The following is an 11393-nucleotide window of genomic DNA, read 5'->3' on the forward strand; positions in this document are numbered from 1 at the left end:
TTTTTCTGCCGGCTTTATAAGTAGGTTTGAGCTGTGAGATTCATATTCCCGCCTGAAATGAGATGAGGTAGCTATGAATGATTTAGTTTGCATAGAAAACAAGTTTTTTCTCAAAATAGATACATACCAGGGGCCTGGTTCTGTACATCTCAACAATGTTCGCATGAGAGTATATGTTGAGTAATCGAATGTAGAAGTCCATCGACAAATCTGAGACTATAGATGCTGGATGCTGCAGTAGCAGATATCCAAAATTCATCCACAACTCTCGTAGCACAAGAAGCAATTGAAAAGAAGCAGTGGCCTATATCAACGACTTCTGCTACCACCCTAATGAAAGTCAGGTCCATCACTGCAGTAGCTACCTACTCTTCGGATCAAGTTGTTCTTGTTGTCAACGCGTTAGCAAATCTTGTGGGTTCTGATTCGTGCAACCTTGAAGGGGCACACTCTTCACCTGCGTTGAACCAGTTGAAAGAGTCATGCATGTGCATCATAAGACAATTAACTTGTGCTTGCAAGTAGATGCAAGTCTGGAAGTGATCATGGAATCGGCATGTTCAAACAATCTACAGATTTCATAATAACAATTGAAACTGAAAATGCAATATGAAAAAAGAAGATCAAAGAAAAATCTACTTAATATAATTAAACATGATCAAATCTACTTAATAAAGCTCTAGGAAGTTGATCAAAAGGATAGATGTGTATACATAAATAAATAAATAAAAAGGTTAGATGAGTGTAAGTGAAACTCTACCTATGCAAAACTTTTTGTGCATTTTAGAAATTTAATTAGAGTTCTGGAAAGAAATGAATTAGCAAATAAATTAACACCTACTTTAAAGAACTCTGCAGCAAGTCCTATCATTATGCAAGTAAATACAAACTTCCTATGATCTTCATGAATTAACTCCTCGAGCTCTCTCTACATGTTTTCTAGTTAGAACCAAGAATAAAGGAGCCACCTAGTTGCTCTTGTAAATAAAAGTACTTTGCAATCTAGTCTTCCAAACTTTGCAAATTATTCAATTTCTTAATCAGTTAAACCTCTTATCATCTTTTGTATTAACAAAAATCATTATAAGAGTGTGTTCATAATCGAACTCTGCTTGCAACTTTCTTTCCAATAGAGCAGTAGAATACACTTTTAAAGCATGGCTTTCATCTCTACTTTTTCCTATCATTAGCATCCAGAACATTAGGAAGAAATACATTATAGGACAAAACCTCAATCACAGATATAATTCTTATTATTAAATCTGAGATGAAATGAGTACCAGACCTTTGCTTTCTAGGGCATACATTTGGTCCTCCAACTTTTTGGAAACTTCATGCATGCCCATATCACTGTATGCTCGGATCATTGTTGCAAATGTAACACTATCAGGCACACAATTCTTTTCCTTCATAAGCGCAAACATTTCTTCCATAATTTTCAATTCTCTAGCTTGCCCATATGCTGCAATAACACTGTTGAAGAAAGGTGCATCCAGTACAACATCAGTATTCTCCGTTTGCCTGACGATCGCAGGAACCTTCTCGAGAAGACCAGCTTTATTGTATCCGCTAATTACAGAGCAGTAAGTAACAGAGTTAGGCTTGACTCCCTGAATTTTCATCAAACGGAAATAATATTCCATCTTCTCAATATTGCCAACCCTCCCAAAACATGCTATGATAATATTGAAGGTGACTGTGTCGGGAGAAAAGAAGCGTTTCTTCATAAAATTCATAACCAACCCCATCTTCTCAAACATGGCTACTTTACCATACGACTTGATCAAGATATTGAACGTCTGGATGTCAGGCTCGATACCCATATGCTGAAATTCATCATACCACTTTTCCATGTCTTCTATCCTTCCATTATTTCCATAAGCCCAAACAAAAGAATTCATTGTATATATGTCAGGCAAGCATTTTCCAGTCTCAAGCATAGTGGACAAATGACTCTCCATCTCCTCAAGCATCCTAGCTTTCCCATAACCATCTATAATGGTATTATGAGTAACTGTATTCGGCTCGATCCCCAAATAAGACATTTCCATAAGCAATTGCGGAATCAACTCAAAGCGCCTAAGTTTGCAACAACTGCTAATGAGGACGGTGTATGTATGAGCATCTGGTTCACAATCAGAAATTGCATTCATCTCCTCAAGTGTAGAAATTGCCTTGTCTAGCAGGCCACTATGACCATATGCGCCAACAAGTGATGTGTAAACATCAAGCGTTGGTTTGAGGCCTCGGACAGCATCACTCTGAAAAGTGAAGTTGCATGATCAGGTTGCCGGCACTTGCCCAGCATGGTTAATAGCCTTGCATAGGTTCGGGAAATTGGCTGATACCAATGCTGTCTCCGAACCAGTCCAAAGATCTATAGTATACAGAAACCCTACAATCTCATTAGTCAGATGAACTGCAATGCTATCAGTTATATTACAACATAAATCAGAAGAATTAGGGTCGGTCAAATTGAATCCCTAGACAAGGGGAACAAATTTTGAGGACGTAAGCAATCGATTTCGCTGTAGAAAGGGGAAAAATTAGGGTCGGAGTACCTTGAGAGCGGATTCCCATTGGTTAGCGGATATGGAATTATCGAGCGCCTCAAGCACTGCTCTGGGCCAGAGGCGGGTGAACTTGGCAGAGCCGGCCTTGCGCTCGACTCCGAGGACGGCGGCCTCCGTCCTGAGGATCCGAGACAGGTCGAGCCGGGCGTTCTGCTGGGGCCCTTTACGGGCGTTTCTCCTCCTCTTCGCCGCCCTGACGTAGAGGTTCCGCTGGCTAATCCTCCTCGACGGGCAGGGATCGAGACTGCAGGAGGAGGAAGAGGAGGCGGAGGAAGACCAAGCGAAGGCAGCTAATTCGAGCGGAGAGATGCCGACGGCCATGGCGACTGGATAATGCGAAAATGAAGCCTCGCAAGCGTTCTGATTATAAATGGATGCACTTTTGCGAAAAACTCCACAACATTTTACAATTTGGTAAGTTCGCAATATATCATCATTTCACCCTTTAATATCTAGACATGATAAACACGAAGGTTATATTAAATCCCTTCATTAGCCTACCATTCACTCACAAATACAAGACATAATGACTACAAGTATTAGTTAAACATATTACTATAAATGCTTGCTTCTTCATAAGAGGCTGATGATGTTGCTCGTGGACGTGTGAGTGACTTTCAAGAGTAGACCATCAAGATCGACGGGAAGCAGAAATTTTTGCAGTAGGCAATTTGTGGAAATAGTTTCAGGTAGTGGAACAAGTATAAGCACATCATTCTTTTTGTTCAGCATCCCCATCACAGTCAAGCAAGTTCCCTCCCTTATGTACCTGCGAGTCATGGGTAATTAAAGAAATAACATGGTAGTGCTAATGTCGGTATTACCATGGAAACCCTATCGATACCCTTCTTCCAGACGCATCGGACGGGCTTCACACGATAATCTTCTTCCTTGTAGCCATTTCTTCATAGTAGAAGAGAGATCTCTATTTGGTGCTGTTATGTTCACGAGTGTGTTTTCGTGAATCAGGGGGATTACTCTGGAATCGTGGCCAGCCTTGACCAAAGCTCTTATCCCAGATTTGGCATCTGTTATGTAAAAATCTGCTGTCAATCTCTGTCCAAGGTACAAACAACTCATGAGAACAATTGCAATACTATTTCTAATCAAAAGGAGAAAAAAAAAATCAAATAGAATTCCATAGCCAAGGATTTTACAGGTTTATTATTCTTTTGTTTCTATAAACTATTCAAATGGTGGGAGTGAAAGCGACTTAAGTAGAGAATAACAGAGGTCCAGTTTGCAGCGACAGGTTCAAACTGATGCTTCTTGTATTTGTATGAGAGGTTAAGTGAGAAGGGATTTTAACAGACATAAACCAGCATATGACAGTAAAAAATGCCATATCATTGTTATACGTCTGGTAATAGCTGTAGCCTCCGTCACAATTGCAGCCGACAACCATCCTTCGATGAGCTTCCAAATTCCAATAGTGTATCAAGTTGGAGCACAGGTTTTGATGTTGTTCTATTTTCTATGAGTGTGGAACAACATATCTAAGACGTCTTGAGCGTAGAAGAAAGAAGATTTAAATCTATACAAGTAATCACTCTCAGATAGTAGTATTTAAACCTTTCTCCCAAGACCTCAGATATCCATCTTAGCATTCCCATTTCTTTGCACTTTATTATGTTTCCAGACTGTGTAACACTAAGTCATAAAAAATGACTGTTAGTAGCATAGACTTCTCCCTTTACTCTTTGTACCTTTAACACTTATTGGTCCAATTAGTTTTAACCATAGATTCCATTGGTTATATAACAACTTTGCACCATCTAAAACTATTTTCTAACATTTATCATCATTGCGACTTATAGCTATTCTCTGGCACATGCATCTTAGCATTCAATCACACAAACCTCCAAAATCTCCTCTCAACTTCAAATGTTCATTATTTATCTTATTAATGATATCTCCATGAATATCTCCTTATTGGATATTAGTTTCAAGAGATCTAAAACTTGTATAAGAATTTCATATTCATTGATCTCAATTATCCCTCAATTTTTTCTTATCAAAGAAATAATGTTTAAGATCACATTCTTTCTCATACATGTTAATTGGCAATAATTAAGAAGAAAGAAGACGCAGCTTAGAGTCAATATCTCAGTGTATTCCATGTTACGATTCGCAGAAATGACTTAGTCTTAACCATTCAAATGACAATATTTCAAATTATGCATGAAATTGCATTTTTTATATTTGAGTTTAATCCTACTTAACCTACAAGTTTAGTTTTATTTATTTAAACTCTCATCAATCTGCACAATTTGGCCTACAAATACCATTCATTAAGGAGATTTATCGTGAATATCATCAGTGAGTTCATCTAGACACAACATCAAAAGATAGGAACTTAAAGTTGACTCTAAATAGACCTATAATTAAAAAAAAAAAATCATTTGTAAAGATCCCAATAAAAAATATTTACAACATTATCATACATGTCCTGTCTTCTCTAAAGCTCGACACCAGCTACCTAATGATTCTATCGTAAGCTTTTTCTGAGTTAAATCTATATTGTTTTTATTAGTTGATTTATTATATAAATAGCACTGATTGATCTTGTTTTAGACATGAAACAAATTGATTTTCAAAATCTCTTAGGGTGCGTTTAGTTGAGGGTTATCCTTGATAACCTTGGTTATCAACAAAAATCCTATTTGGTTTAGGTAATCGGCGATTCCTAAGTAATGATCCATGTTTGACACGTCAGTAAAAGGGGCATGCAACCCGAAATCGAAAAACCTCGGAAAAGTGAGATAACAAAATTTTTTAACCAAATTACCCCTAAATTTTTTTATAACGACAATTTCATTTTAAATTATAAAAATTAAATAAAAATTAAAATATGTAATATTTTATTAAAAAACTAAAGTTGTATTTTTGAAAATATATATATATATATATATATATATATATATATATATAGAAAGGTTAAAAAAACATAAAAAAGGAGAAAAACGTTTCAAATTAAAAAAAAAAAAAAAGTAAAAAAAATGCAAAAAAGGAGAAAAGCGTAAAGTAAAAAAAATTAAAAAGAAAAAAAATTTGTATGATTGATTTTGTAACTAAAGATAATCCAGTAAAATATGAAACTAGGTTATACATTAAAACCTTCATACAAATAAGTTTACGTTACATTACCTAGGTTGAACTAAATAACATTAAATTATGTTTTATTCCCCGTAACTTTGGTTATATAATTATCTGGTAATCACATAACCAAGGTTATACATGATAACTTGAATCAAACGCACCATTAGTCTTTTCCCAATTACATTTTCTCAAAGTTTCAAGATATGCCTCATTATTTGATATCTATGTACTAAAGATCTCTAATAAAAAAAAAATCAATTAAGCAACTCTCACACGTAATAACATAGACAGAAATAAGTGTAAAATATGACAATAAATATAAATTAAATAATAAGATTAAATAGAGGAATAACCTTAACGAAATTTTCCAAAATTTTTTGAAATTTTTTGGAAGTTGTATGGTGTAGGTTACGGGGATAAATATTGGGACTAGGGGAAGCCTGTTTAGGCTACCCCATTGAACGAGGAAAAGTTTTATTTTTCTTTTTCTTTTCCCTTTCTTCCACGCCGTGCCCTATCGTTCCCTCTCTGCTTGACGCTGATTCCACCTCTTCCCCGAGCTCTTCGCCTCCCCCAACCGATCCTCTTCCTCAACCGACGGCAACGTGACGCTCCTCCTCCCCGAGCGTACAAAACCCAAGCCGATCCCTCTCCTCGCATGCCCTAGCCGACGTCGTCTCCCCTCCCGATTCTTTCTCCTCCTCTACTCGTTGCCGTTCATCCACGCGAGCAACCGACGCCGAGGGAGTTGTTCATAGCCGCAGACGCCGTCGTCACTAGGGTTAAGCCGCTGGACTTCCATCGGCCTTGAGGCAGCGTCTCCTCCTCTCGGGCTCTAGCGGTGCAGCTCCGATCGCCGGCCGCTAGCTCTCCTTTGTCGGGCTAGGCACCATAGCAGCCACCACCAGGCCTTCCTCTTTCCGATTCTTCACTGCCATCTCCTCTTTTCACTGCGCCGATTCCTCTGAGCCCTAGCCTCTCTTCACTATACCGATTCTTTCCTTCCTCTCTGGTTGTCGGCGATCTTGGAGGTAGGTGTTCTGCCCTAGTTGTGATTTGGTTCCTGATCTCTATATGGTGTTGATCTGAGGTGTCTTAGGTTGGAGGAGAGCCACACCAGTTGGTTTCAGCTACAATATCCAACAGTAGACCATCTTTCCGACAGTAAACCCTTCCGGCTGAGTTCCACCAGTGGACACCTTAGATTAGTTAAGTTTTTAAGCTAATTTATGTTGACTTGCTAGAAAGTTTTAGGATGATAGATTCTAGTGGATATTTCGTGATAATTAGGGTTGAATGCCTTGATGCGGATATGTTGATTTTGATTTAGAGCTTTTTGAAACTGCTGTGGCGATTTTGTTTCGGCTGAGGAGTTAACAGGAGGAGGTTGATAAGGTCAGTTGTTCATGTGTAGAATTGGTTTAGGTTTAAACTGAATGATGGAATAATTAGGTTTAAGGAAACTAACTCTAGTTGACTATTGAGTTATATTTAATTAGGGTTAAAAGGTTGGATCTAATCTAAGCTTCGGGTTAGATCCGATTTATTTAATTAACCGAGATCAACAAATAAAATTAGGGTTTCTTGGTTAATAGGAATTTTGATTAAACTATTGGATATCTGTGAGCATGGCTTAATTATATGTATGCTGTTACAGGGCTTTGATTCGAGACGAGCGTCTCGACGTAGGGTCTATTTTGGAGACAATCTCCACTTTTTGAGGCGGGTACCTTGACTTATCTTTAAATATTGTCATTTGATATGCATAGTAGTTTTTAACAAGTAGTAATGATTATGTTCATATCTGCATCGGTATGTCACTACTAGTTACTTGTTGCATGTTTGTTTTTACTTACCTGTTTTGCATTCATATCTGCTTGATTATATATGCTCATAGAGGTAGTGACAAACCATGCCTTACGATACACCGGATTAGACATTTACCATATCCGACATGTGTACCGGATCTTTGTATTCGATCCATCTATTTTTAGTACATGTTTTATGGAGGTAGATATGGTTAGGATTTTCATGCTTAGTGTCATGCACCATCTTGCATGATTGCATGCTGAGCGATTGGTATCCCCATTATTGTTGAACTTATCGCCAGTTACATGGATCTGCACACACAACCACTCATGAGTTAGTGGTATTTCAGGCAGGGTGTGTGGCAGTTTGCTCTGTTAATGCTCCGCTGGTCCACTCATGGATAGCGTGGCGCAGCGTGGTAGCACGTCAGAGACCCTTCCTCTGGACTGTCTCAAGGAGATGAGAGTATTGAGCTCCCCCACTTATGATTTGGGGTAGGAGGATAGGTGTACTCTGACAGCATCCTGTCCACTCGGTCACTCATCAAGAGCAGTGATGGCAGAGTGCACAGTTGTCATAACCCTACCCACTCGGTCTCACCATCGTGTGTGAGACGGCTGACTGGCGTCAGGGGTGACAATGTCATTTGTATCATATGCATGATTACATTTATTGCTTGTATTTGCTGCACTTTATTTGTTGCATATTTGGTGGATGCATATGCTTGACATGCATACAGGGACATGCTACTTTTGGTCAGACGATCTTATTATTCTGATAGGAGATCCTAGTGAGTACAACTTCTCCTTTTCTTACAGTTTTGCATTTTCCATTACTCCAGGAGACTGTACACATATTTATTACTATTGGTTATTTCTTACTATGCATGTCAGTCCGGTATCCGCTAAGTGCTGGACTCACCCCGTTGATTATTACTATTTCAGGTTGATATTGTCAGGAGGTTCCAGTCGCTAGTCCCTCACCACTTGTCGCGACGGGTTCGCATAATTTGATTTTTGGTTTACTTGCTACATTTAATATATACGTGATGTATAACTGTACTCATGGATGTTTATCGAGTTTTGGTCTACTGTTTGTGTTTTCCGCTATGTTGAATTTTCTGTTGTGGGTTTGTGTTTTTTCGTCGTTGTAGTAGAGTAAGTTTTCATTTAATATAAACTGCGTGGTTGTGTCAGCCGGAAGCTGAATATATAAACTGCGTGGAATGCCTATTTTTATTGTTATTGTTCCGACCGTGTTGGCTGAAGTTTGTGTGGCCCTGAGGGCATGTAGTAAAGTTTCATATTGTCACCCGTACAGAGGAGATGCTGCCGAAATTTCTTCTGACAGGGACTACCTAGGACGTAACAATAAGAAAGGTCAGCCATCAATTAATATCAAAATTATAATCGGAGAACTCAAGGAGTGAGATTGTATAAGTTTTTTTTGCAGCTAATTAACTTGGCAAGTCCTCACAACTTAATGTGCTACAAGATTCCTACTCTTTTCATTTAAGTAGATCTCATATCAGCTTCACATTTTTCACAAGTGCAATAGTACTCTAGTCTTTTATGTGCCATTCTAATAAATTTTAGGGTTAAACAGCTTTGAAATGATAAAATAAAGGAAGGACAAAAGTTATTATTTTTCTGGATAAAATTTGGAACAGACAAAAGTCTGAGAAATATTTGAAGATACTGAACATTACTGATGAGCATACCTCAACGTAAGCTAAATTCCACTGGAAGCATCGGCAGTTAAGATGACCTTGTTTTAACTGGCATCCATGATATTCATACAAGAGGGTTGATGTGTAAACACATCTTCCAGCCTTTTCATATGAAGATTCGAGAGAGAAATCTCCACAAGATGCAAACTAAAACAATTGGAAAAAAGAGAAAAAATATCATAAGCACCCAACATTTCTTATAGTTTACAACTTCAAAGAAATCCTATGTGAGAAAGTACCAAACTGTCAATTCAAAGTTAGAAACCTATAATGCATATGTCAAATGCTTACTCATAAGGCTCTTCCAGTTTACCATAAGTATAAGTTTTATTTCCTTCAATGGACTAGCTTTATCACAAGAAAATGGAGCCATACCAATGACTATTACTGCATAAAGCATTTTGGATGATGAAATGGTTTCAATCTTTTCAAGATAAATGTAATCCCTCATAAAAAAGAACTTGATCAAACAAGAATGACCAAATGGGCTAGGGAAAGACAAAATAACCTCATCCAGCCCCACTCTTCTGCCCTGCCTCAAGCTGAAACTTACCTACGCTTTTATGCACGCAAATTAGGTGTAGCCCAATCCCTGCAACACTTGGGTTCCATTTACAGTCTTGCCAGGACCGCACACCACCAACTTCAAACATGAATATTTTTTTTATACAACAAAGAGAGGGAGAGAGGAGGGGAGGGGGGAGTATTGCATTCATTCATTGATGCTAGGTAGAAATTATGCCAAAGTGTACAAAATAAACGTCCCCAGATATATCACAGTTGTGCAAATAGCAAGAGATGTCACTCGGTCACCTCCTTCCAAATGCCTTGGGGGCGCCTAGGGTGATTGCATCACCTTTTGCCACAATAGTCATCCAAATAGCAAAGATTATTTGTATGACATAAATAGGTAAAGTAAAAAAAAATAGTCATAGATAACTTTTCAAAAGTCTATTCAATCTCACTAACTGTATTGTAAGGATTTGTGACGGGGCATATCATAGAACATTTCAATCAATCACAAATCTTCTTACTAATAATTCATTCCTCACCAATACGAAAAGATTTACACTGGTAATGAGTATCACATATGCGGGCAAAAATGTGAACTCTGATTCCAGCTGACCTAACCCATTTTCATTCTTCAGTCGGCTTCAAAAATTTGGGATGCAAGATTGTTATTCACAGCCATAGTCAAAGCAACACAAAAAAAAAGATTCAAAAACTGTACTAATACAAAAGACACAATAGCATAGACGTGTGATGTTCAGCGAGATGGAGACCCCAAAACAACCATGAGGTTTTAAGTGTTACATGTAAACACAGACCATTCAAACTATCACCAAATAAAAAGGGGGAAAGATAAGGAGGCATTACCCCAGTGACCTTGACGAGCTGTCCGTCGTTGGCTTTTACCAGATCAGTTTCCGGAAACTGTTCGAGGAAAAGGCGGATTGCCAAACTCCTTCGGTGGGCGCTGGCATTCCAAACAAATAAACCCAAGACGAGTGCAGCCACGACGAGGACTGATACGAGGAGGGCGGCGTTGTGGACTACGACGAGGATGAATATGGAAACGCCGATGCTGGCAAGGAAAAGAGGGATGAGAACACGGGGAACGGCGGCCGGGACGGGGGCGAAGTGCCGCTGTCGGTCGGCGAGCACCGCAGCGGAGAGGTCGTTCATCTCTCGTCCTCCGTCTCCTCCTCGCCCTCCGTCTCCGCCTCCGCCACCGCCGTCGGATCGACGTCGCCCTCAGGCATCCACCACGGTCAACAGCGATAAGAGAGGAGAAGAGAAGAGTGAGGAAGCTGCTTCCTTTTTGTTTCTTGTTTCGCGTTTCGAGATTTTAAGAAAAGTGACATCACATGTTAAGGGTCATAATTTCACTTTGGCCCTTCGTTTATCCTTATTTTACTTATTTATTTTTACGAGTGAAAAAAAAATTATTAATAAATATTGTTTATAATTTTTTTTATGCATATTGTTCATAAATAATTCATAATTTTACTCTGGGACAATGCTGAAAGTTTGATTTTTTACATTGCACATTCTCGAACGAACCATTCCTACTGCTGGATGGTCAGCAAAAACCCATCTGTACTTGTCGATTCAACGAACCATGGAAACAAATCCCAAGAATGAATTATATAATTTGTAAAATGTCATAGGACGCATATGCA

General features: G+C 38.6%; 1 protein-coding gene and 1 pseudogene across 1 annotated transcript; both read right to left on the reverse strand.

Moving 5' to 3' along the window:
* LOC121984772 lies at positions 1–2903 on the reverse strand (annotated as a pseudogene).
* An 80-nt stretch (positions 2904–2983) lies between these two features.
* Positions 2984–11053, reverse strand: LOC121984773 (uncharacterized membrane protein At1g16860-like). The gene is made up of 4 exons (XM_042537901.1): positions 10588–11053; positions 9202–9357; positions 3418–3629; positions 2984–3342 (listed from the first exon to the last, which is right to left on the reverse strand). Exons 1-4 carry the CDS (start codon positions 10894–10896, stop codon positions 3147–3149), a joined length of 873 nt encoding a protein of 290 aa, XP_042393835.1. The 5' UTR covers positions 10897–11053; the 3' UTR covers positions 2984–3146.
* Between the last annotated feature and the right edge of the window lie 340 nt (positions 11054–11393).

This window comes from Zingiber officinale, chromosome 5B, assembly GCF_018446385.1.
Source record: "Zingiber officinale cultivar Zhangliang chromosome 5B, Zo_v1.1, whole genome shotgun sequence".
Lineage (NCBI taxonomy): Eukaryota > Viridiplantae > Streptophyta > Magnoliopsida > Zingiberales > Zingiberaceae > Zingiber > Zingiber officinale.

What these genes read in the sequence shown, in the direction of transcription:
- LOC121984773 (XM_042537901.1), bottom strand. Translation starts at nt 10,896, where the DNA reads ATGAACGACCTCTCCGCTGCGGTGCTCGCCGACCGACAGCGGCACTTC. An exon ending in AGCTCGTCAAGGTCACTGGG is followed by an intron (nt 9,358 to 10,587) that starts GTAATGCCTCCT and finishes CAATTGTTTTAG; the next exon opens with TTTGCATCTTGTGGAGATTT. An exon ending in GGAATTTAGCTTACGTTGAG is followed by an intron (nt 3,630 to 9,201) that starts GTATGCTCATCA and finishes TACCTTGGACAG; the next exon opens with AGATTGACAGCAGATTTTTA.